The 27,249-nt window shown below is 44.7% G+C and overlaps 1 protein-coding gene across 1 annotated transcript in view; it reads right to left on the bottom strand.

Annotated features, from left to right (window-relative positions):
* The window catches only part of ACBD6 (acyl-CoA binding domain containing 6), an 87,124-nt gene extending 61,298 nt beyond the window's left edge, over positions 1-25,826 (bottom strand). The window contains exons 1-3 of the mRNA XM_086617646.1: positions 25,623-25,826; positions 19,141-19,205; positions 18,515-18,611 (exon numbers count right to left, since the gene is read on the bottom strand). Of these exons, the coding sequence (XP_086473772.1) occupies positions 18,515-18,611; positions 19,141-19,205; positions 25,623-25,826 (366 nt within the window). The remainder of the gene's footprint in view (positions 1-18,514; positions 18,612-19,140; positions 19,206-25,622) is intronic.
* Between the last annotated feature and the right edge of the window lie 1,423 nt (positions 25,827-27,249).

Consider the following 27,249-nt stretch of genomic DNA (forward strand, 5'->3'; position numbering starts at 1 on the left):
CAATTAGAATAATGATTGATCGATACGGAGCCTCAGGTCTACCTTTTCGAAAGAAAAAACCACCAAACCATCTTGCAGCTAAGGTTCTTCAATTGGCTGACTTCACATCGATGCCAGGCTTTCAGCAAGGGCTAAGTGCCTGCTGTCTGAAAGCCTGACCCTATTAGGGGGTGCAGAGCACCAGAAACCTTCACTCTTCTACAGCATCTGGTATCTCGGTCTTCAGGTAGGCAGTCAAAAACTGGTTTGCAATTTGCAGCAGTAATTTCTTATCAAAACAGCCCATTAATTGCAACATGCAACATGTCAGTGGACAGTTCTGCGGATTTCCGTGAGGAGAGATTGTCAAATCCAGGGAGAATAAAACCAGAAGCAAAGGGAAAGCCATCCCAACCTTACGTAGTTTCTCAGTAGCTGCAATACATTGCTGATTACACCAAAAAGCATTGCTGCCTCATCAGAATTCTACCTAGAAAGATGTTGATTTTTTTTTTAAATAAAACATGTTCACATTTGTTTTTCTTCCTGCTCCTTAAGCTGCTTTTGTTTTAAATCAATTTACTGTTTTCCCTTAATATATTTGCTTTTACATTCTGCACAGTTTGAGCCAGTTCTACCTGTCAGCTCTCCTGTACCAGCCCAAAGCTGTAATATTTGGGTTTGCAGATATCACAGACATACTTCCTTATAAGAAAAAATGGAAAGGAAATTGGCTTTGAAAACTATTCTACAGCAAGTAGACTTTCTCTAATTTAGAGCGAAGGATGACACAAAGTTCTCCTTTCCTGAAGGGAAAGGGCTTCAAAGTCTTTACAGTGCCATGCCCCTCTTAAAAAAATTATTTAGCAGAGATCCTTACTGTCCATCAATTATTTCCACACCACTTACAGAGAAAATTAATTTCAGATCATCTGCTAGTACATGCAAGAGTTATTTCTATAAAATGAAGCTATATTCACAATCACAACTAGCCTGTCTTCTTTGATATTGAGGGACAGTGGTCATTCAACCAGTTTCAGAAACTACAAGAAATTTTTAATCTATATTCTTTCATCTCGTCCCATTACAGTTTTTGGTTGTTGCTATTTTTTTCAAAGTCAGAAACAACACTTCAGAAAATACATTTCATCTTTCTAGAGACAGAAATTGTAAAAAAGGTTTCTTGGATTAAGTTCACCTCCTTTGCACAACCAATGCATTTCTACCAAAGATTAATCATGTTGATTGAGTACATATAAGGGCACTGGGAAACTTAGCGATAAAGGCTTTCCCAAAAACGCTCAGGCAAAAACTTCTCTGGCTCTTAATCCATACACAGGTTACTTCGTCCAAGCAGCTTTTCTCTCATCTCTTTCACACAGAAATAGGTAACTCCATATTCAATTCATGAATGTTGAACCAAGCTTACTCCATCACAGTAGAACAAGCTTATGAAAGATGTACAGGAAAAGTCTTGGCTATCCTCCGGGGATTTAATGTGTGCCTCTATTCTGGAAAGCCATGGAAGACAGCATCGTGGCTCTACCATTCATCACCACTGGACTTCCCAAGGGGAATCTGTCCAGGCTACAAGGAACGCTTCTTCAAAAAACGTTAACTCTGTCTCAATGCAGCTACAAACTGGTTTCTTTCCAGCCGCCCTTGACAACTTGCCTATACCATAATCTCATCCGCCCGCTTCTGATCTCCATACTATCCAGCCTGTCAGGGACTTGCATGCAGTATCTGAGCATGACGTACCAAACTGGGCAATGAAAGAGGTGGGACAAAGCAGTTGCTCCTTCCAAACCACGTCACAGCTATTGGTCTAACAGGAACCAGTGTTTTTATTTGTCACTCACACGAGCTGATGAGTAACATGCAGATGTACCTTCCTTCTCAAATCCCTTGAAATTTCTAGAGCAGAAAAGGGTTTTTAGGGATGGAAACATAAAGGAAATGCTACATATATGCAGATAACGACCAGTGAGTTTAAAGTCACAATAGCTTGCAAACCACAATGAAATTAAAAACTGACACTGCACATTCCCTCTCTCCTCCTTTAAAAAAGGCACTAATAATTAACTATGTGGCTCTCAAATAAGCCAGCTCAATTTCTTTCACTGCTGGCAGTGCTGTCCAAAAGCACTACAGATACACACGTAACTAATGATAGTTAAGAAATACCATGATCCCAGGCTCCCATAATTTGCAACCTGAATCCAAGAGAGATGACAGCAGTATTATCCGCAGTCAGGATCGTCTAAGAGAGATGCTGTAGAAAAGGCAAAAATTACTGTGGGCTCCATGAGCACCAGGGATTTGCCCTCAAACTGCCAGTTAAAACCTGTGGGAATAAAGGGGAATTTGTGGCAGCACGGGAAGAAACCCTGAAGGATTGCACTCGAGTGCCAAAGCATAAGCAGTGGCAAGCAAGAGATTTGGGAAGAGATGATAAAGACATGTAAGTGACGCCTTAAGACGCATTAGAATTTCTTGTGTTTGCCCCTAACTCTTGCCCATCGATTCTTTGTTGCTTGTGTACAATTAAGGCTCATACCAAAGTCACTATTACTCTTGACAGCTAACTTTGGTAGGTGGATCCGTTTGACCAAAGCTGGCATAAATCACGGGCAAATACGTGCTTCAGTATGCAGCATACGTACTCATTAGGAGATGTTTTTGACTCCCCCAACTCCCACTGCGCTGGCAGACTGGTGCAGGGAACTCCACTAAGCCCAGAACTATCCTTCTCAAATGTCACCAGGAACGCCAAGAGAAAAGCCACACTTCTCCCGGAACAGACAGCACAGCATCCTCATCCCTGCCTCGGTGCACCGTATTTGTCAATAAAAGACCGGCTCGATTCAAAGTACAATCGCATCTCGACTGGCTGTCACTGACAATGCTGCTCCAGATGGCCTCAAAGCCTGACAACCACTTTCTGAACAAAATGGAAATACAGGGACTAATATTTGCTAACATCATTAATTCATTTTTTTCCCTCTGCTCCCCCTTCTTCCTTTATCCACGATGTCAAGATGTATACCTTTAAATTGTTGTCAGCCATAAAACAGACGTCGTGTCCCAGTTCAGAGGTTAACATATAATGACAGACACATTAAAAAACCCTGTCCAATGCCTCACTGACAATTTCAGCTCCATCTTCTCTTCAACGAGACAGTAGCTCAAACTCACTTATAGACTTTAATGTTGTTAAAGCCTAATCATGATTGAAAAATAAAGGAGAAAGAAGATAGGTTTATCATACTAAGCATTATGGAAACAGAAAACAATTAGAGACAAACATTTTCTTTGTGAGGGTTTTGAGTTCACTTTCTATTTTGGTCTTAAAAGTCTCCCGTGATCACAGCATGAACCATTTATCTTCTTGCATTTTTGGAGAGTAGAATGAAAATTATCATCTAAGAGGAAGATCAGCAGTTTCCTGTCAGGGGTTGGTTTGGTGGGCCAACCTCTCACTATATCCCTGAAGACAGCACAGGGATTTATTATTTTTCAGCTCCGAGCCCAAGCTTTGCTCCAATCTACACAAACCAGGCTACAACAGATTTGACAAGATGGCACTTCCAAGGGCCCCTCCAGTGACTCACTTCAAACTCAAGTGCCAGAACTCGTTACAGAGATGCAAGTGAACTTACCATCGGTGATTAGCTGGGACTGAACCGGACCGAACGGTACACAGCTATTTTATATGTAGGGCAAGGAACTCACAAACCTGCCAGAAGGAAAGGTACAGAGAAGTCCTACAAAGATATTACAAAACAGCAGGAAGAGCATAAGTTTCAGTAAAGCTTTTCTAAAAAAATAAATACCTTAACTTGGAGTTAACAGAAGAGCTAGATCCTAGGCATGGGTTAAATGTAGGGCATCCCAGTTTTATCCAGAGCAAAATGAGAACTCTGCCCAGCTAGCTTTGCACATCTAGACACCCAGCACACACAGCAGCAATAGCTGTTTGGCAAGGCACGTGGCTGTGCTGCACAGCACATCTATCATCTCCCCCAGTTCCCTCACATCTTACTCTGGCTTTTCTCCACACCCAAAACCTTTGAGTAGCTTCACATAAATATATGTTTAAGAAAAAAAGAGAAAGCCATTAGCAGAAAGGTTCATCTCATCAAAATACTTATCTTTGAAGTTACACTGGCTAATGCCTTAAAACGGTCCAGACTTAGCTCTTCATCGTTATACATCTTGGAAACAGATAAGTGAGACAACTTAAATGAGAGCTATGCACCAGGACCTCACACCCGAACCACCGCAGTGCATGGGAGAAGCTATCTCAGGTTATGTTCAGAGGCTACTTTTTTCTCTTTCTCTGAGCCTGATGCAACTTGAGTCAGAGTAGCAGCCGTGCCTGGCTTTATGGATGGAGACAAGAGATACTCCCAATAAAATTACTACTATCAAAGCTTCAAGTGTTTCTGCAGCAGTGAATAGGTAGTGCAGATCCCAATCTGCATTTGTTCTGCATAGTTCACCTTCCTACAAGCTCACCCGCTCCTGCAGCCACAGGTGCCTGCATGGCACGCTCCTTGGCTTCCCTGCGCGGAGCCCAGCGCTGGGGCCGGAACACACGGTACCCACGTACCAGTTTGCAGAGAGGTGCACAGACAGCAGCAGAACAGTGAAATGCCCTGCTCGACAGGAACATGTCAGCCTTCAGCAGCCACCAAGGCAGCAACCAAAACCTGCCTCAGCTTTGCAGTGTGCCTGCAGGGCTTCGGGGTGCAACCCAGGGTCCTGAGCCGCTGAGCCCGGAGGAGCTGCAAGCGCTGGGTGTTCATGGAGCTCTGCTTGGCAGGGGCAGGAGAAACCCTGGCCCACATCCGAGCTCCTCAAGCTACACCTGGAAGGTGATCAGCAGCTCCAGTCTCAGCTGCCATGACGGGACAGGCAACGTCCTTAACCCCATCAGGCTCACGTGAAGGTAGGAGTAAATCCCTGAAGTGTGCTGATGGAATTGTAATTAAGCTGGTATAGTCTCAGGTGACAAATTTTACAGAAGACATTTCACAGAGTTAACCCCAGGGCTTGCTTTGCTGGCCACCACATCCCCTTAATGCTCTGGATTAACATTTCTGGACATAATTTGAGGAGTGTGGGTTATTAGAGAGGCAACAAGAAAACATAAATTCTCCTAAAGTTTCAGGCACTTGCCCCCCTCCTCTCCCTCTATGCCACGGCCTGGCCATCCTCCTGGGAAGGGAACTTGGGAGACACTAATTGTATTTGACAGCAGCAATTACACACAAGGCTGGAGATTAGAAGCTCGTTAATTGTTTGTGCCATAATTGTTGCCGTCTTTTCCTTCCCTAGTTAAGGCCAGTGCCAGGAGAGCCAAGAGGAGGAGGGTGCTCTCCACCCCAAACGCAGGTGGTCCGAAGATGAGAGCCCTTGGACAGGGAGATGTCCCTTCTCCCCCAACACCGCTGGAGGCTCCTGACCCCAAAACAATGCCGGAAGGTCCTCTGGCAGAGCGGCTAATGGAGCATGAAATGAGGACAAACTATGTCCTCTTCCAAAGGTATTCCCCACCTGTATCTTTCCAGCTTTACAGCTTGGCTGAACTTCACACTACCAGCAGCGAGAGGGAAAGTCAATATTAACCCTTCAGAGGTGACGCTACTAAAGGAAAGTTGTGGGTTTTTTACCATCTATAAAATTAGGCACTGCATTAAACACTCGAGCAGGATTCATAAAATCCTCCCTTCCCGACTAAAACTACGAGCTCAGCATTTCTCACTGCTCTTTGCAGACCAGTTACATCCAAACAAGATAAAAATACAGCCCAGCTGCAGGCAACCTCCCCGTTCCTCTGCTGCAAAGCCACCCTTCATGGACAGCTGCTGTACCCTCCGCACCAGCCGTACTAATGGCCGTCATAAACAGATTATTTTAATATTCCTCTCTCAACATTCCTTCTTGGCTCCCAGCAGCAGCTCGGCGAGAGCACGCACATGACTCAGCACCTGGAGCGTTTTCAAGAGACCACTGAGGATCTGTACAATTTGAGCAAACTGTCCCATAAAAAAAATGGCAGTATGCACTGCAGGATAATGTCAGGGTTGTTTTTTTTGGTGGTTTTTTTTTTTTTTGGTTTTGTTTTAAATATTGCAGGAACAGTTTAGTTAATATTCCATTAGTGGCTACATAAAAAAAAAGAGTTTTTTGGTTCTTTTAAATCTCATCACAGAATTTCCTCTTAAAAAACACAATCTAAGACAGCGAAAATATTTTCCAGGTTACATTCAAAAAATAAAAACAAACATACTGTAATTAATGTCATAATTAAACAGTGCTGTGATCTAAAACAAGGCCTTGCAGAATACTCATTTAACCTATAATGAGTTAGAAACCGTACCGTAATCACAGCTGGAAATTAGTAGTAAAGACAGTCAGGGGAGGGGAAATAAATGTAAAATGGTTCACGTAAATTTGAGCAAGTTTCATGCGTGCCTAGTAGCTGTGATTTCATGACTCACTGTACATTTTAACATACACATGGAATGAATTACTATGCACAATCAAAAAACCTAATGCAGTAGCTTCCAACAGTTTTTGATTTGTGGAGGTTTGTTTGGGTTTTGTTTGTTTGTTTTGGGGTTTTATTTTTTCAAATGGCAAAACAGAGATGTAGGTGGCAAACACAACACAGACAGCAGATTCTCCTTCCCTCATCTTCTCTTCCTGGACTCTGCAGTAACTTGCAGACTCCCAATGTCTGCAGACCAAAGGGTGACATGTTTGCACCCTCCCAGCATGAGGCAGTTTGCAGAAACCAGGAGGTTTCACAGAGGGAACAGAGCATTTTATGGTCAGTCCTGGCAGCAATCACTCGCTTCTGTCACATCACCCATATGAAAAATCCACAAATGCCCAGGCACATTGGATCAAGCTATACATACAAATACAGCCCTGACTAATTGCTGGGTGGTTGTGTTGGTGGGTTTTGGTTTTTTTTTTTTTTTTTTTCAATCTAATATCTTATTTTATACGGTTCTCTTAGATTTACACAGACATTCATATAGGCAGGAAATATATTCTACGCCAAACTGGAAATATTGAAAAGCTACATAGGTTGGGATGAAACATGTGCTCTGAAGCTTGAAAGCAACCCCAACTTTTGAGATAGAAAGCAGTGACAGGACATCTGCCCCCATCCCCAGCATTCATCCTCTACTTGGTGGAGTGACCCTGGACCAGACAGCATCACAGTGGTGGCAGAGGCTAATTCCCTTATTCCCAAAGGAACAGCTCCAAGGCTGCTTGACCAGCACCGCTGAAATTTGTTTCCTCCAACAAATTGGGTCATCAAGGCAGAAAGTGGATTTATGAGCTCTGCAGACAGGGAAAGAGCAGAACAAAGAGGTCTTCACTGATGCCTGTTCCCACAGACTCAGGCAAGGGAAGGATCAGAGCATCTCAGGAAGAACAGGTTTCTAAAGTTATGGTGCGGCCCTCCACAGGCTCCACCAGAAGGATGCAGCAGGATCTGGAGGCTGAACAGCCTTTAGTGCTGTGCTTTGACACCCTTACCTGAGCCTTTATGTGCCTTTAGTGCTGCTCAGTTCAGCTCCAAATAATTCTAGGATGCTTTTGAGACATTTAAGGAGTGCCATCCTTTCTCACAATAGGAGTAACTGGGTGCAATAGTGCCCGAGTATCTAAGTACTAGACAATACACGCTCTTTTAAAGGATAACTCTTCTTCCACTCTAAGAGACAAATAGCATTTACAAGACACTAACTAATGTGTTATCGAACATCCAAACAAAATCTTAATCTCCAGTAATTACACTCAATTCCTCCTTGATACTTCATGTAAGGAGCAAACTAAACATAACCACTTAACGTTTTTGTGTGGGTTTTTTTTTAACTCGAAAAGCTGTATTTTCACTAAAGAAACAGCTTAATTATGCTATAGGTTATGTTACACACAAACCAATTGCAGCTATTTTTCTCCTAACTAAAAGCTTAAGCTATTTTTAATTAACACACTCTCTGTTTTACATCAGCCTTTGCGTAGCCATGTTAAGCAGCAGGGTACATGGAACATTCCCCTGTATGAATACTATCAAGTAAACGTCTACAACTCCACGTCAAAAAATCAAGGCATTATATACTGCACAATAAGGCAAACCCATAACATCCACCCAAGTTTCTGATTTTTCTTTTTTTTTTTTTAACAGCCTCTGTCACAGCAAGTTGAAAGTTCTGCAACAGCTTCAATTACTTGGAAAAATTGAAATTTTTTTAATTTCCCTTCCCCATTTAAGACAGTCAAGCTGGTAGCACAGCCTAGTGGGTTGCTGGCCAAAGCAGAAGCAAGAGTTTGAGGAGAGGCTACCACAAGCTCCCGAGCAATTCAAAGCCCACCTCATGCCACAAGCAGAGGAGACTGTCCCTGCTCCTCTCAGCCTCATGCACCACCACACTGCTACTCAAGCCAACATGGCTTGGGTGCACTAAGGCAGGCTCTTTTGGGTTTCTGGGCACCCCTGGAAGATACTAAGGTCCAGGGATGGACCAATTTTTAGTGCTGCCCAGCACTACCAAAAGCTTCCTTTTCCAGCTTGCTTCGGCCAGTGGAGTTTCCGTACAGAAAGTAATCAAACAGGAACATTTGGATTGCTGGTGGAGTCACTTCTCACTTTTCTGCTTCCAGCTTCACATATCTGCTTCATGAAAACAAGCTTTTCAATACTTTTGTGATCCACGTTTTTGTTGCTGGGGAGAAGAAGCACTGCTGCTAAAATTTGCAACAAATGAAAACCGCACAGGGCAGTTAAAACCCTTGCAGAAGCCGTAGAGGGCAATACCCCATAGAATGGTTTGGATTGGAAGGGACCTCAAAGATGTCTAACCTGCCTGGTTGCTTCTCAGCCGCTTCAGCTTGCAGCCTGACATCTTGACAAATTCAACCTTGCCATCTCAATTTAAGCCAAGATCTCGGGCTCCCTAGAAGTCTCAGCATCCTACCCATTCTCTGTCAACTCAGCCATAACAGCAACAACCTTCAGCAGAGGATCAGCAGCAACTTTAACCTGATGTGGTGGTCCTTCTCTGATACTGGGATGCTTTCTCAGCTAGGACAGCCCTTGAACAAGTGAAGTTTTAAGACTCCAGAGCTCAGCTGTCTTATGTCTCCAATCTCACGTCTGCGGGATCACAGAATAACCAGGTGATGTGGGACTGCTACTTGTGCACTACAGCCACACACCAAAACCTGTTACTTCTGGACATCTATTAAGGGAGAAAATAAAAAAGCAACTAGGTCCACACTGCACAGAAGTTACACAGTAAAGTACCTTGCCTCATTCTATCATATCATATTTGTTGGAGATATCCCTGTTCCTTGCAGGGGGGTTGGACTAGATGACCTTTGAAGGTCCCTTCCAGCCCTAACCATTCTATGATTCTATGATATCTTGTCATCACTGAATGCCAGGACTTTGATTTTTTTTTAACACAAATATTTGATTTTTTTTTTTTAAATTTCTTCTGGTGTATATCTGGCTAGCATGCAGTGTCTTAATCCACCAGTAAGCCAGAAATCACGATGCCAGGATGCCACATGCATCGCTATGCTGCAGCAGCACAGCCAGCATCAGCAAGGCAGAGCTGCGTCTCTAATTATTCTTTTTTTCTGAACACACTCCAGATCATAAATGATATTTTTCTGAATTAGTGCAAGATGGTGAAAAGTCATTGACATATTCAAAAGGAAAAATATTTCATCTTTGCTTAAATGTTTAACCAAAATCACTGCAAAGGTAGCCAAAAATGATGAGTCTCCCAATTTCTTGCTTGCAATTTCACAAAACAGCTACTGCTACGTTCTCAAGTAGTTGTGAGAGAATATATAATGCTGCCCACAGATCACTAACATCATAGTGCATCAGCACCGCTGGATATGAGCTAGAAAAATAGGAGTTAAAATTGTCACAAGCAAAAGTTAGCCCTTGCAGGGGTAGTAAGATTGCATATTTAACATTCAGTTCGCTTTCAGCAAGGCCAGGCATCTTAAAAGGAGGGAGAGGGAAGAGGTATAAATCCTTGTCATGATAATTCTTTACCTTGAAGAAGTTCAGGAACATAGAAACACGGGCAACCTCTGTACAAGATTCCAGTGCACCTTTCAATACACCACTGTTGCATTTGCTTTATAAACTTCAGCCTCTCTAAAATACAGGCTTGCAGCTTGGCACCGTTGTATTTCAATCAATCGCTCGAACGAGGATTGCAATGTCATAAATAAAAGGAGCTAAGACCATAAATTTCTGCAGAGATGTAAAATCAAAGAGAACAATCCAATAGACTCCCAGGGGGTGGGAGGCTGACACGTATTGCAGCTGTTTATATTTCTACTATGAGACACTTGTTCATTTTAACTTTTCCCCTTATGCACAGCTTGCCAGAACCACAATTCTAAAAAAGTGAAAAAAATCTCACTCTGGATCTGGCATTTTGTTTTGTGCTCTGCAATAAAATACAGCTGCAGAGAAGAAAAAGCCCTAGCATTTATCAAGCTTGTCCACAGGCAAAATCCCAGACCATCACGGCTGACAGCCCCACCAGCACGGCACCCCAACACCCAGGATGCAAGTTACTTGCTAGAACAAAGCATCCTCAGGACAGCTCCGACAACTCCATCCTCAGGCCACGAGTTCATGCCAAGCAAGGAGCAGCTCACATCTCCGCTGTCATTAGGAACAGAAGTTAAGGTGTGCTATTTTATTAATCCACTCCCTCACTTCAACAGCAGCCCAATGGACAGCAGCGTTATCTACTGAGTGAGGACTTGCATGGCCCACGAGCCCATGCTGCTTTTAAAAACAGTAGGTGTAAGTAGGCAACCGAATTTGATTTTATGATTTGCTCAGAGCACAAGACTGTATAATGAACTCAGTGTGCCAGAGTTGAGCGATCTTGCATGGAATAAAATTGATAAACAGTTACATGTGCAAAGACAGGGACAGAAAGGTAGCAAATAACCTATGGACAGCTTTGTTTATGAGTAGGATCTATATCAAGTACTTATAGCATCAGCACACTTTCCCCATGAGAAGGCACAGCGGAGCAAAGGATGCAACGCTATCCACCTTTATTGCAGAAGAACAGGGAAATTTAGATCATGTTTGCAGCGTGGTATTTTACTGTATTACACAACAGGAAGGAGAAAACATCGCCTTGCCAGGAAGAAAAATTGGTTCTGAAAGCACACTGCAAAAGCAGAAACGCTCAACGTTTAACTTGTGCAGGTAATAAGCCGCCATTTTTCCAACTTGGATAAAATATCTTGGGTCACATTGCCTGTAGTCTTGCACGCATACATAAGGTGTACATAAACTGCAAGCTTTTGCTAGCCACGCACAGCACACGTTACCCTCTCCCAGAGGAAGGCTGCACCTACTGCTAACTCCGCTTGTGTGCTAGAGACCGTCCCGCACACAGCTGGCAAAAGGCAGCAGGGCAGAAGAATCCGTCCGTGTGTTAATCATAGAATGGTTTGAGTTGGAAGGGACCTCAAAGATCATCTAGTTCCAACCCCCCTGCCATGCGCAGGGACACCTTCCACTACACCAGGTTGCCCAAAGCCCCATCCAACCTGGCCTTGAACACTTCCAGGGATGGGGCAGCCACAGCTTCTCTGGGCAACCTGTGCCAGTGCCTCACCACCCTTTGAGTGAAAAATTTCTTCCTTAGATCTAATCTAAGATCTAACTCCTCTCAGGACGTATATCAAATCCATGGTGGTTCACAAAAAAAACCCCAACTCTGCAGTTTGCAAGGCTGCCTAAACCCAGAGGACATCATAGTCTTACATATCCAGAAGCCTGGGGTGGATCAGCTTTTTGGTTTTGTTAGTTTTTAGTGCTTCCTTTTCTGTTCAAATAGTAATAATAATAATAAAAAAATACAGGCTTGCTGGTTTGTGTGTTTGTTTTTGTGGTGGTTTGGGTTTTTTTTAGTTTGTTTTAAAGGGGAAGAGCCTGATTAGAATTTATGAATTATCTCAGTGGTTTGCTTCTTCCAATGTGGCCATCCCTTGAGATAAGAGCTTTCAAAATATGTATAGCAAACAGCACTGTTTGTTTTCTGTGTTTTGTTACAATTTTTAAGTACAATTGCTAACATTTGGATAAAACCAAACAAAAAGTCAAACATGAAATTCACTAAGGGTGAACTGACACACAGGGATCTATACAAACCCAGAAGGAAACAGGAGCAGCGAAGAGCCAAGACGCTGGCAGCACAGTTGCGTAGCTCCCGGGAACACGGGAGGCTCCTCTCCCCGATCCTGCTGCATTAGCACGGCACAGGAAGGCAAGCTTTAGGGAGCCCAGCCATAATTCGATTAGTCCCCACTTTACACGATGCAATTAAATTGCTTTTATACTGTGAAAGACATAAAGTCACTATTTTCAAAGTTTTTGACCTCACAGTATAGCAAGCCATAAATTGAGACGTTCACCCAAACTAACTGCACTGCAGGTATGTGAGCGCGCTGCAGCTCATGACAGGCAGAGACTCAAACAGGTCTTTCCCCTTCCTGCTCTTCCCATCCCCCTTGTAATCCTGCCCACACCGCTCTGCTGCTCTTTCCCAACCACAAACGGTGGCTGCTTGGGCAGATTATCACGGGAGACATCTGTTTGACTGACAGGCAAAACAGGAAAACATGATGGGTGCACTCATTTTGTTTACAGACCATGGTTTTTCTAATGCATTTCTGGATTTCCAAACAAATTCCATTGGCCTGCAGTACTAACCAAGAAACCCACAGATTTCAGCCTGAAACTATAGCATGGTTTACCATTCACTAATGTAATTCTTAGAAGTTAACCAAGGTAAAACCTGTACATTGCAGAAGTGCAAAGCTTCTTGCTCCAGACATGAACAAATTTGAGTAATGAGTCCAAACAGAAGAAAAACTCAGGTTTGTATTTCCAAATGCCTGTTTTAACATCACTGGATACATAGTTGTAACTGAATCACTACAAAAATTTCAAGTGGCCTTGAAGGTCCTACTTAAATACAAGAGGCTCATCAATTTAAGCTAACCGTTAAAATATTTTGGTAAACCCCAGTGCAACCTACAAAAAGCACACAAGCAAACTCAGCTCCTCTGCAAATTGTTTCCCCTGCTTTTCACTGTATCCTTGAATTGCAAGTTTTCTTTTCACGTTTTAGTTTCAACTTGCTTGTTGCATTCAAAATGCCATAGAGAAAGGTTATTTCAAGAGAAAGAAGGGGGGATGGAGCCCAGCCCAGCACAGAGGGTAACCGGCCACCCACCTTAGCAAATATTGCCCCCTGCAGCACTTCCTGCAAAAACACCTACTGGACAAATCTATTTGCTTTATTCCTGCAGGTCTTCCAGTTTACTGGACTGTTCCAAGTCTGCAGCAATAGTGCATTTGCTATTTCATTCACTCTGAAGTTTGTTTTCTTTTTCATGAGACTGTCTATTCCCCAGGGGTCCTCTCCCAGCTGCTCCAAAGACGACGACTCTGTGCTCCCACACCAACACAGCAATAGAGGCATTTTATTCCTATCAACTGCTTAGTCCAGAGTACAGAGAAATAAATCCTTCTCTACTTAAAGCACAGACCAGTAGCTGAAAAACACAGATGGCTTTCTCTCCTGCAAACATCAGCACTGGAATTTCAAACCTTTAAGAGCTTAGAAAAGCTACTTGGTGAATGTCTATTTTCTTTGAACTCGAGCTCTCTTCTTGCTTTGCCTTAGAGACATGTCTCTGCTCTCCAGATTCCCAATATGCAACTTTCCTCATTACACAGCAGAAATTTTACTAAGTGCATCATTGGTGAAGTCGAGTCAAGTCAAAATGCCAATTTTTTTTTTTTAATATAGAAATAGAAAATCATTAAGTCCTCCTGCAAGTTTCAGCAGTCAAAGCCAAGAGAAGGAAAGTCTCTAAGTGTCTGGGGAAGGATGCCACTGAAGTTAGTAGCATGACAAGCTGTTGAGATTGGAACCGGTGAATGCGCAATATAAGAAATAGGAAAAGGAAATATTTCGGATCGGGAGATGCCAAAACTGCAATCAGCAAATGGAAGGCTAAAACTGATGAGCAAATCTGGATGCTTTTTTTATTATTTATTTTTATTGTTTAAGCTGTGCCATATAACAGTCTTGTTACAAGAAACAATCAATAACAGCTCCTGCCCGCCTCGCTGCAGTGTCGGGCGCACACCTCCACCCCCGTCCCTTGCACCAGGAACTCAGCTGACGTGTACAACATCCTGCTCCCGTCTCCAGATGGTCAGTGCCTGCAGACACAAACTCCCACGTCCGTGTGAGGTTTGAAAAATCTGGATGCTTAAAGCCGAGGGGATTTGTGACATCAAATACAGAATTTCAGAGTGTGCCGGGGAACAAACGCACCGCTGAGGCTGTGACAGCATCACGACGGCGGGTACCGCTGGGCCACAGCGCGATAGAGGGGTCAGAGGGACGAGCACACCTACACTATAAGCAACAAGGCATTTGCTGCCAGTAAAGCAGGAAGACAACAGGTGAACGTAGGAGAAGCAGCCAGGACACACACACCACTCTAAAGGACTCAAAGCAGTGGGATGACGTGTTGACGGCGTGAAACGTTTCTGTTTGAGGATAGAAAACGCAGAAGAATTGGTTCATAAATTATTCTCTGTTCTGGAGGAAGAGTGAATAGACTTGAAGGACAGGTGATGTCTCTGAAATATGTAAATAGAGCTGAGCTGGCCCAAGCAATTACCTTTCCACTGCCTGGAACTTCAGACTGAAAGGAATGACTCACAAGAAAGAACAAGAAGCTAAAGATGTGCTAAAAGGTAGAAGATGACGAAGGAAGACTGCATCAAGAGCAGAATGGAGACAAGTATGGAAAAAGTATAGTCCTGACCTTCTACTAACAGCTGTTCTTGGGAAAAGAAACAACCACCTACAACAAAACACACTTAAGACCACTGCAGCACAGGAAAGCCTAACTGCAAAGCATCCAGAAAGGCAATCGTGATGATTGGTTCTAGACTTCTGGGTTTAAGATAAACACAGCACAGCGATTCCTACAGCTTCATGAACGTAAAGACAATGGATCTCACCTCAAGATCCTTTAGGTTAGTTGCTATTTTAAGGTTTCCCTAACAAACAAAATTGCTGAAAATAAATGCAGTACAATCATTTCTTTCCAAGTTTTAGACAAAGCTCTGAAATGAAAGATGAGGCGTGACTATCAGACAACCTGCTAGTAGTGAGGGTGAAGAAGAAACTAAAAGACATCGAAAATAGCCATGGAAGTGAGCCAACAGATGTGTCTCTACTATCAAAAGTGGCACACCAGCTTCACAGAGCAGACAATAGCTGTGCCACTGCCTCTGCATGTTCAGTTGTCTCCTAATGAAGTGCAAGTACTCCAAACTCCATGCAGGAGCAGGAAACAGAAGGTTGGATTTCGGCTGCTACTGGTGTTCTCAGTGCTTCTGAACACAAATTCAGGGCACTCCTACTACATCAGAAAGTTTTTACTTTGGTTTTTCTTTTTCCTGTCCGAAACAAGCAAAGATTACTGAATTATAGCAGATACAGTCTGATGCTGGAAATGTACTAATACAGGAACTGCAAGGTCAATATGAAAGAACGAATCCATGAAGAATCAAGAAAAAAGAATAAAGAAGTGGATCTATTTGGACTGCATAAGAAATACTGCATTTAGTTCCATTTTATTTATTAAGAAACACTGACAGCCTGAAAGCTGCAGAACAGCAGCAAATTTGCTGGGAAGAAAAAAATGTACCTATGAAAACAACAAGGTGTTTTTAAGTTTCAAATTTGTATATTTGGTACTAAAGGATCAAGATATTAAAAACCTTTTGCAAATATATGAAACAGGAGGCTGAGAAGAATTTAAGATAACACACAAGAACAACTTTAAGGGATAAGGTGAACTGTTGAAGAGAAAATATGTAGGTAATATTGAGAAAGCTTTACAATAGCAAAATTCATAAAGCTGCACAATGAAAAATTCAACACTGTTGTCCTGTAATTACTGTTTCTGATTCATAATGATCTGAAAGCTGAACTTTTCAAATCTGTACCAAGCACTTTATACAGCTTTTAACCAAACACTCGAAGTATTTCATTCATCATCTACTGAACGTACGAAAAATTCAAAATGAATCCAGCAGATGAGTATGTATAGGAGACACAATGACAGTGATGAAGCACCTTGTAATGTACTCAGATCTTTTCTATAAATCCAATTTGAAATTTGAAGACTAAAATAGCTACTATCTCAATCCAGAAACACATATGGTCATCATTTTAAAGAACAGAGCTCCCTCTCGTGGCTCCAGAAGGTAGATTTGGTAGGGGGAAAAAAATAAAAAAAGGAAAAGAGCACAGAGCAGCATGAGACAGACCAGAGAGAGAGGACTTCTGATAGGATTTTGGTTGTAGAAAAGTGGAATTAACAGAAAGACGTACTACGAAGGACAGGTGACTTCTTTTAAAGAAAGCCATGTCACCTGTGCTTTAATGCTAACTTTTAAGTTTCCTTCTCTGCTAATGTAACTTCCTCTGCTCAGTCTTTCTGCACCTGAGTGTATTCCTTCAATGTCAAGCCCTCAGGTCTCTTAACTGGTTTCTAGCTCAGTCATAGCAAAGGCACAGGAAAAGGAGAGTCAGGACAAGAAACTAAACCAGATAACATCCTATGGATTTTCCTCAGTATTATAGCTCCATGCACTGAGACCACACAAAGCAAAAAAAATCATTGGCTTCAAAAAGTCAAGAAATATACGCATAGTCACATGAGTGAGGGAAGCACATCTATCGAAATGCTGCAACAAAAGCATTTGAAGAAAGAAAATCACATTTCTTTAAACCACTTTGACAACCCAGCCCTGCCACCTTCACAGAAGCTTCTGCTCAAGCTCCAGCACCGCTCTCCTCCTGCAAGCCCACACTTTTGGCATCACCTATTCAAAAGGAAAGGACAGAGCAACACACGGACGAGCAGACACACTGGTGCATTACCCAGCACGGTCCAGTTTCTGCCGAGTCCCAGGGACAAGTTTATGCAAGGACAGCAATGGGAAGAAACATGCTCAAGCGCATTCATTCCTCACCTTAGGGGCTGCAAACCATTCTTTGTTTGCTGTATGGCTTCTTTAAAATATTTATTTAAAAAAAACCCCACAGATTATTCTACTTCTCTAGCTGACAGCTTTGTAACCTGAAGGTCGCACCTGTGACAATAAGTATTTCTCCGAGGCAAGAAAGTGGAAGAAGTACCCAAAGCTAAGCTTGTCACCACACGTGAGAAGTCTTTATGAACAGAAGCTCTACTCAAAAATTGAGGAAAGTGTTTGGTTTAGGTTTTTTTTCCATTGTTTAATGAATATTCATATGTTTCAGTTTACACTGGTAGACACTTTCTTCATTCACAATTGTACATGGATTCTTTTTAAATTATTTGATTTCTGTATGAGAATTTTAGATTGGACAAGAATTTACACAGCATGTAGCTAGTTTTTGCTAGCTGCACTGCACAGCATATAAAACCGTTTTCCCCCAAGGGCATTAAAAAGAGTTTCCTCTAAATAACAATATTTCTTTGCTGCAAAACCAGAATCAACGCCGTGAAACATGAACTAGTGAAGAAAAAACAATTGATAAGTCTCCAGAACAGCATCAGAAGACAACTGAGAAGCAAATCCTTGAGTCATAGGCTTGTGCTCACACAGGTTTTTGCTTCCGAAGCACAGCATCAAAAAAGAACCAATTTCCTACCGTGAAAAGAAGTTACCATGCCTTCAGCATTTTGCTATTAGTAAAATATCTCCAACCAAAGGCAATACTTTTTCTAAAGAGCAATTCTCTTCAAAAAAAATATAAAAATCAGTCTATAAACAGGGAGATATCCTTAGATATTCAATCAAGTAATAAAGCTGGTAGATGAAAGACAGATTAATTAAAATGACAGTACAGTCTCCCCATAAGGCACACATACAGGACTTACAAATACACTTGTTATGTTGGAGTACCTAATCATAATCAGATTTGGTAATTTGCTGCATGGAAACAAAAAGGAAACATTTTTAGAATTGATCATTCAGTTCATGTCACTTTCATGGAGATTACTTTGTATTGATCAACATTTAAATAGTAGTTGAAAAGGGAAAGATGAGAAAAGGATAGAAAGTATCTTTACATGCTAAATACAGCATGAACCAATAAAAGCAAAATAAATTGGATCACTATAGCCAAACCAACCCTGTGCATGTGCTCACTGCAATGAAGATAATTATGAACGAAAGAGATGGTTCTTCATGTTTCAGTCATAACAAAAGGAGAGTTTTAAAAATTAATTTAGACTTTAATCTGCTCAAAATGAAGTTTGCCACGCAGCAATTAACATCTGTGTGAAGCTGAGCCATTGTTAGCTTTACAGAGACACAAATGCTGGTTTGTTTTCTCAACAATATTTTCATGTTTCCTACCTGTGGATTCCAACTGGGGTCCAGTTTTTTCACTGTAGCAATATACTCCTGCATAGCTTGATGAGGGCTGGTGTCTCCCAGGGCTTTCCAAGCCTCCCTAGGAGAGAGAGCAAAACATCAGCGAGCCGCTCGGAGACAGCACAATGTGGTTTTATAGTGTCACCAGTAGAACACAGCAAACAGATTCATCGAAATATTTCCAGGGGGTGCAAAGCCATCTTTCATTCAGTTTGAAATGGTCCATTTTTCTCTGAAATCATGAATGGCCACTGCCAATGCACCACTCTGCTGTGAAAGGATCTTTCAGGGGATCCTGATCCAGGCTGGAACATAGTTTGTGTTCACAAAGTAAAGCTGTTTGTAAAGCTGTAGCTATTTTTTTCAAAAATTTTGTTGTTTGCAAGCTAATTCTGGATCAAGAAGGTAAACACAGGACTCTGGTATTTCATGTCTGCACCAGGCAGAGCAGCAAACATTGCCCCATTCAACAAAGGATTTTAAAGCCAGTTCAGTGGCAGACTCTTAGAGTTGACATCCTCTAGGTCCACAACCTGTCAACAGATGAGACAAGATGCAACGAAAAACAGAGATAGAAATTGCTAGGAATTGCAAGGATTTCCTCTTACCATTTCTGCTTTCCCTCAAAATCAAAGAAGCTTGGCTTGGGAGTGTTACAGGTTCCAAATTTCACCTAAAGAAAAGAAATTTCCTTATCAGAACAAACCAGAGGGAAGGGGACTCACATGAGGAAATACTGGGTTCTGAGAGTTTCAGGGTAATTTTGTTCTTGTACCAGAGGAAAGGTTTTTGAGGGAAAGAATTGACACAACTCAACCCCGTTTTACCCTCATTTTGGCTCTCTTGCAGCACCTCTGCACCCGTTTTCTTCGTGTGATGCAAGGGAAGCAATTTTGTTTGCAGCTCATTTCTTTTGCATGCATTACCCAACAGGGATAACCAGCAAGTGATTTCTCACTTAATGTTATGTTTATTACCCAGCCAAATGCCTCATCCTCCACCAATATCCAGAAAAAAAATCTCTTGATTAGGGTTTCTACAGAGATGATCATTCATTAAGGCTGAAATTCATCTGCTTCCACACAAAGCTCAAGTAAACAGACTTTGCTTAATTATTTTCAAGGTCCTCTGGAAGGCAAGGGGACAAACTCAGAGCAAAAGAATTCCAAGCAGCTTCTGAATTTGCTTCGAGGCATCTGGCTACACAGAAAGCACTGAGTGAGAGACAAGTCAAGGCTTGAGTACCAGAGATGAACCAACCTGTCAGAAGCGAGCCAGTAATCAAAATGTGTGTGTGTGGGGAGTGAAATACGAAACACAAGGAAGCAAGGGAATGAGCCAGAACTGGTGGATAGATATATGGAAATAAAAATTGTATAGTCAGTGTAAAACTGACTTGGTGCCAGCGGGATTCAGGCAGTTTTCTATAGGGTGGTGTACTGATGGGACCAAGCCCTTCCTCTCATAGCAGGGAAGTTTAGCAGCTGTATCTCCTTCGTAAGCTAGTCCTCAAAGGGGAACACAGACTGACAGAGGCTACACCTGCCCAGGGCTCCAAAGGCACAACCACGTTCCTGCAACAAGGCCAGCGCTGACAAGTGTCTCAAGAACAGAGCAGTTTGCAGGTTGAGATTGGGGTAACGGGGATTTTCTTGAAGTCAGCTCAGAAGAAGGTGTAAGTGAATGAGCTTCCGTCCCTGCCTGGAAGAGCTGGGGAATACAGGTCAGGACCCACCAGGTCTGGCTGTTATCAGTGCCCCTTTTCTTATAGAAAATAAAGCCCTTTGCACACAGGTGTCACTGGTAAAATGAATCTAACTGAAATGAAAATATTGTGATAGGGAGTGAATTTACACGAAACATGGGGGTTTGTTTCCTGTTGTTTGTTTGTTTGGGTTTTTTACTTTTTTAAAAAAAATAAACTGCTATATATCCCACAGGGAAGAGGGATGAAAGACTGCAGAAGCCAGAGCAAAACCACAGCTCCCAACGCAACATCCCTGGGAAACGGTTATCACAGCAAGTCCCCGTAACACAGGGCACAGCCCGTGCCAAGGACGCCCAGCACGGAGCGGGTATTTAAACAGACCCCAGGGGGGGAACATAGGTATGTTCCAGAGGTGGTTGAACATTTTGTTAGCCAAGCAAAACCAAACTGCATTCATCAAACGCTTTATGAAATATGCTCAAGTGTTCAGGCAGGTGAAGTGCTTAAATCAAGTCACAATTCTTCACCTTAACAGGGTGGGGTTTTTATGCTGAGGATGGAATCATCAATCAGGCTTTAAAGAGAACACGTTCACGCTGAGAGATATTTATTAGTTACACTATGTTTTCATTTAAAGTGTTAGAGGATATGAGTGACTGTAACTGAAACTAATTTTCTGTACATCTGACTGTCTCCCAGTGAGCAATTCATTCAAATTAGAACATCTTAGCTGGCCTTTAAAACAACGTATCGCATTCCATGGAGAAACAGGAGAAAGAGCTAGCAACAGTTAAGTCCTATAAGTCAGTCATGATTCATGTTGTACCATAAATGTTTTCTCCTGTGCTCAGAGGTGGACTGGACGACTTGTGAAAAAAAAAAAAAAAACAAACATGGAAATAAAATGCAAATTCATTATGTGTACAGAAAGTGCCAGCTTGGCAATTCTTTAGTTCAACATCTAACCTGCAAAAATTGGCCAAGTGGGATAAAAATCATCTGTTTTAATATTAATTTTCCACTACCATCATCAAAACACGACAGCAGTTTCCCCTCTTTAGATTTGGCATTCAAAGGCTGTTCCAGCATCGGGAAAGTCTGTAATCTTGATAGTAATACAAATCAAGGAACAGTAGTTAAATTTCATCCATCAAGAGGGGAAAAAGTGCATTTGTGCCCTCTTTGCTATTTTAAGATATATTAAAAAGGCTTGCAATGGGTTTGTTGGAAAGAAGAAAATAAAGGTTTTGGCTTCCTCCTTTTTGCTGCAAGACTCCATAATGCATCAGAAACCAACCAGGAACCTAACATTAGAGGGGACCCAAGCCTGAGAGCTGAGGAAGGGGAGTTTTAGATAAACATGCCAGTGCAAATTCATGACAAATACTAAGGTGGGGGAATTTTGTGAAGGATTCTGTCCTCCTGCTACTTCCCAGGAGGGCCACAAAAGCTGTTTTTCTCCATAACCAGCAGAAAGACAAGAGCCCGTATTAGTATTTCAAGTCAGATTTTCTCATTCTGTGTCCACAAAATAACTACTGGTGGTCTCCAGTGGACTGACTGGTCACTTGATGCTTAGGCCTCCTCATTTACAGTTCATCAGTTGCATTAAAAAAGACAGCCAGAATGCATTAAACACTTTCTTAGTATTGCTTCTGGATGCAGAATCGCCTGCAGACATTATACTCATGAATCGTACAAAGATGACCCAGGCAGCTCCAAATGGGTGTCTGCAGGCGTCTCCATTTGTGGCCAAATTGGAAATTTAGAAACCTTGGATGAAGCCTCTACCTGAGAGCTGAAGGTCACAACATTCAGAAGAGTGCTCAGATACGTGTCAGTGCTGCATACCATCCCCATACACTCTGGACCAGCAGTTGAAGTTGAGAGTCATATTCTACAACTGATTTTCCTCCCATCCTGGTGAGGGGGATTTTCCCCTTCTGGGAACACTGCCTCTTCACTAATTTTTCAACCAATACATTTATACAGCAGGGAGTTCCAGCCAAATATTCTTAACTGATTGTAAATCTTGTAAGGTGAATCATATTTGCAGCCTCCCTATGGAGCTGTAACAAGAACAGAACTCATCTGCATGGGCAGCAGGACTAAGCTCTAACTGTACACAGGCCAAGTGAGCTGGATTTCTTTGGCAAGACAGAATTCCTGCCCAAAACTCTGCTCCATTAACCTGCTCCAACCCACAGGAAAGCCGTGTACTCAACTGACTGAAAGTGAGGTGTAAAGAAGCAGCAGCAAACACCAACTACAGAAGGCAAGGGGTCCTGGTCCTGATGGCCAAGAGGCTGCACGTCCCATGGAGTGGCATTGGCGACACCGATGGCCAGTGCCATCACACCACTCCATGCAACAGGAAGCTGCGGGCAGAAACTCTCTTTTTCAGGGCAGATTTGTAGCATCATGTTCTACAACAACTGAAAGATGTCATGCAAAAATGCGATCATATTCTTGAGCCTACACTGAGAGACAGCATAAGCCATGTTTTGCCAGCTGCATTGGGTTTCCAGCTTGTCTGCACCTCTCAGCATTACCTTTGGCACTGGCACATACTCCTGGCATGGCAGGTTTTTTTCAGTTCAGTCGTTGCCAGCAAGTTCTGGATTCCCTCCCTTCTCTGACTGATGATCACTACACATTGATCTCCATCACTAGTTTCTGAACATCGTTTTTTGCATCCTCAACACAAGAGGCAAGCACTATCTTCCCTTCACCGCCACAGACTAGCAATTTGCCCAAAGTCACACAGAAAGCAGGGGGAGAAAAAGAATATCGGTCCCAGTCCAGAGCCCTACCGACTAGTCTGTTCTTCCTCCTGTTCTGGGGCAGAGTCGTAAACTCAGCAACATCTTCTAAAAACCTCACTGGAGATGACAACTAAGCAATTCTCTTATCTTCCAGTCTCTGACACATAAACAAAATCAGAGAGAAAAAGTAATAAAATCTTGAAATGGCCTCCAATAAAAGGTAATAAAATTCCAGGAAAACGCCTATATACCCAAACAGTTTGAAATAAATAATATACAGTATTTTAACAGAGAGCTCAGCTGTTACTGTCACCTCTTTTATGATGGTGCTGTATCTTAAATCAAAGCCCGCAGTGACATAAAACACTAAAACTGAGGAAAGACAAGGATGCCAAATCAGGGACAGTGGACAGATCCGAGTCAGCACCTTTTGTGCACTAGCAATACGACTGTCCACCGGAGTAATATATGAGCAGCCCATTATGCATATGGATACAGCTGCTATAATTAAACAGAAAAAACTCGCATTAAGCGCCCTCGTTTTGATTTAAAGCACAAAACGCTGCAAAACTCAAAGTTTGCAGGGCCTAATCCTGCAGCAGCTGCGCTAGCAAACTTCTCCCAGCACTGCCCTCCTCCCAGGCACTCTGTAACAGGGATTGCAACTTTCTGGATAGCGCTGGGAAACCTAGGAGCCAAGCACAGCCTGAAACCAAGCCACACAAAGGCACTTGCTTTCACATCCATCTCAGCCAGGGACAAGTGGGACAGAGAAGGAGAGGACAGAAGTGTCCTGTTCCCCTCAGCTGCAGGCAACTGGATATCTGTGCTGACGCAGTGTTAATTATCAGCTTTTTCTGACTTGTATCAAAACTGCTGGGAAACAGCTTCTGATTTAAGTAATTTTCATCATTAAACACCTTGTTGGTCTTACAGAGCTAATGTCAGGAAACCCTCCGTAGTCTGTTGACAACTACGAACTGATATGCAAGTAACATCTTTCTATTTCCACCTAGGATAGCTATAAAACATATGCAATAGAGCAAAAATAAGAGGTTATTTGCAACAAATCTCCTGAGAATATAAACAAAAAATTACAGCAGAGACTAAACACCCTTTTTTTTTTTCATCTCATCCTAAGCATGGTGTTGTTATTCTTAACAGTTCTCCTAGTACTTTTTTTTCCTACTCTCCTTTTTCTTAAAAAGGGGAAAGAGAAATCTGGATATGTGTTCAGGCACTAGAAAAATCTGAAGACAAAACCTCATGTGACCAGCCTGCTTTTAGTACAATTAATGGTCCACAAGCCACAGCCTAGGAGCCACCAGTTAGACGATAATTAAATACTGCATTTGAAAAATGAAAGCACTTATAAGTGGCAATAGTAGAAGAAGGGTATTCCATATGGGAGGGAAATCACAGGGAAGATGTGCACACTCAAGTTCAACTACGAATCCAAACAGGCAGGATTCAGTCCCACATTCAGTTTTCAAGTCAAGGCAGCACCTGTTGCCACACACCTGAGCCACATGTACTTCTACTCTTTAGTCTCCCAGGTGTAACAATACTTACAATTTTCCCATTTCTCCAGATTAGGTGATTATTACAGTTCTTTGTATCTCAATTGGTGCTTTTTTGGTTCATTATACGTAAATCCCCCCACAGGAGCAGCAAAAAAGTCACACTATGTATTCCCACAGGATGCATCCCAGAGCTCGCTCAGTTCACAGGGACTGAATGGGAAGAGGAGTCACGGTCCACATTATTCAACATTATAACTAGAACCAACCAGTTTAGTTTCCCCATCCATGCTACAGCCCTCCACGGACAGATCCGCACAGACACATCCTTCATGCGGTCGCATCAAAACTCCAAAGATTTATCACTCGTACCTGGGTCCTTTCTGCAGATTGCCAACATCTCTAACGGGAGGTGAGCACCAGCGCCAGCTGGGCACTACAAACCATTCCGCCACCTTCTCTGACCTGCCCCAGTCGCCTCATTGCCTGGACTCGGCCGGGAGCCCGGCAGATACCATCACTCGAGCCACTCCGCAAAGCGAGCGTAGACACAAAAGCCACTCCGCAAAGACTCGGCAGACGCTCGGACAGGCCACCGACCCACCGGTGACCTGTTGCAGCCGATGGCAACGGCCAACTCCTCCACGCCAGCACCCGACCGTGACCCACCGTGCAGCCCACTGAAGCCAAACCCGTGTCTCCGCAGCAGGGGCAAGCAAACCAGGATCAGGGCTACCCACGCTGAGGGGAAACGCAAGGAACCAGAACTGGCCATGAGTTTGGTACGATCGTCCCACCCGACTTCATCCACCTTCCCCAGAGACGAAGCCAGCGATGCCACACTCCATGCCGGACAGACGGCTCTCCGCATCCCCCTTTCCCTCACCCCCTGCCACAACTTTTTCCACTTGGCATCGCCACATTTTGTGCAGTGGCCACGCAGGCCCTCGGCCGGTGGCCCCGGGAGAGCCCCAGGCCCGGCCACTCGGATCACGGTCCGGCCCCCGCCCCGCTCCCCCACCCACGGCCCGGCTCTGGCCGCCGTGCGCCCGGGCGCAGGCGGCGAGTCGGGCCGCACCGCCCCGGTCCCGCCTCACCTGCTTGTAGCGGGCGTACAGGTAGAGCAGCTGCTCCTTGCTGGCGGCGGGCAGCAGCGCCGGCAGCCGCTCGGCCGCCTGCTCGAAAAGCGCGGCCAGGTCGCGGCCCGGCGGTGCCGTCCCCGTCCCCTCGGATCCCGAGCTCGCCTCGCCGCCGCTCCCGGCCGCCACCACCTCCGCCGCCGCCAGCGGGGGCGACGCCATGGCGGCCCGCCGCCCGCCCAGGTCCGCCCGCCGCACCGGTCCCCCGCACGCCTCGGTACGCGCGGCCGGGGCCGCCCGCGGAAAACGCGCGCCGCGCCCGAGGGTTCCGGGGCGGCCGCAGGCCCGAGAGCGGCGTGTCGGCGAGCGGGGGGCGCGTCCCCCGAGCTCGGCTTTATAAGGCCGTCAGCGCCCGCGGCTCTGCTGATGGTCGTTACACGCAAACACCTGCCCGGGGGGCTGCCCGCACCCTCCGGCTCTTTATAACGTTCGCCGAACGGGAGCCCCCCCGAGCCCCCAAACGCCCCTTCGCGCTTGGCTGAGACCCGCGTCCCCCGAGGTCCCGTCCCGGCGGCCGGTGCCGCCGTTCCCATGGCAGCCGGTGCCGCCGTTCCCGCGGCGGCCGGGCCGTGGTGGCGGCGGTGGGGGGGAGGACCCGCCACGTCCCCGCTGCCGCTGGAGGGCACTCGCAGGCCGCCCGCGGCGCCGGGCCGGGCCGGGCCGGGCGGGGCGGGGGGAGCCCGCGGAGCTCGGTGGCGGCCGGGGAGGGACGGCGAGTGGCGGACGGCAGCCGGGATCCTCCCGGCGTGCCGGGTGGTGGCCCTGCCCGCTGCCCTGGGGGTCCCGGCCAAGCGCCAGCCCAAAGGCGGTTTATATTTAGCCCGGTATCTACTTCGGGCGGAAAGTTGCCCCCCCTCCCTGGCACAGCTGTCGAGTCCATCTCCCTCCTCCACCCCCGGCTTCAGCGAATGGCAGCCCTGAGGCCCCCGGGGAAACCTTGGCCACCCCGACCCGCTGCTCCTGCTCCGGCCGCCTGGACCGGGGCACGCTGCTCCCCCCGGGGGGCTGCCCCACGGCTGGGCACCCCGGGGCCAAGAGGGGCAAGCAGCAAGCCGGGGATTTGGTTTTGGAGGTCCCTGTCTCACTCCAAAGCACTGGGTGTTGGAGGCACTCTTGTTCCCCCGGGTGCGAGGATGAGGATGAAGGTGCATCCCACGCGTGATGTGGTCCGTCCTCACTGCTGCTTGTGGTCTCCTGCCCGTGTCCTAGATGCTACAGCCTCACTCGTGCAGCCTCTGAGCAATGCATGCACCCGTCCTTCCATTCTGGGGCTTGCAGGGGGAAATGCAGGAGCTGTGGAAAAAAAGACCTTCCATCAGAGCCAGAAATAAACTGGTTTTAATCTCTTACTCCCTTCACAGCCTCACTGGTTTTAATCTCTTACTCCTTTCACAGCCTCACTGGGCGCGGGAGGTTTTACTTAGTGGGGAACAAAGCCCCAACACAGCCAGGGCAAGCTGGAGCATCGCTGGAGCACCTGGACATGGCCCTGTGGAGCTACCACCACTCTCCCACCCGGCCACCAAGCCATGGCAATATCCCTATGCCTGCGCTGTGCATACAAGAAGGGGGTCAGGGTCCAACC

Source organism: Tauraco erythrolophus, chromosome 10 (genome assembly GCF_009769465.1).
Source record: "Tauraco erythrolophus isolate bTauEry1 chromosome 10, bTauEry1.pri, whole genome shotgun sequence".
Classification (NCBI taxonomy): domain Eukaryota; kingdom Metazoa; phylum Chordata; class Aves; order Musophagiformes; family Musophagidae; genus Tauraco; species Tauraco erythrolophus.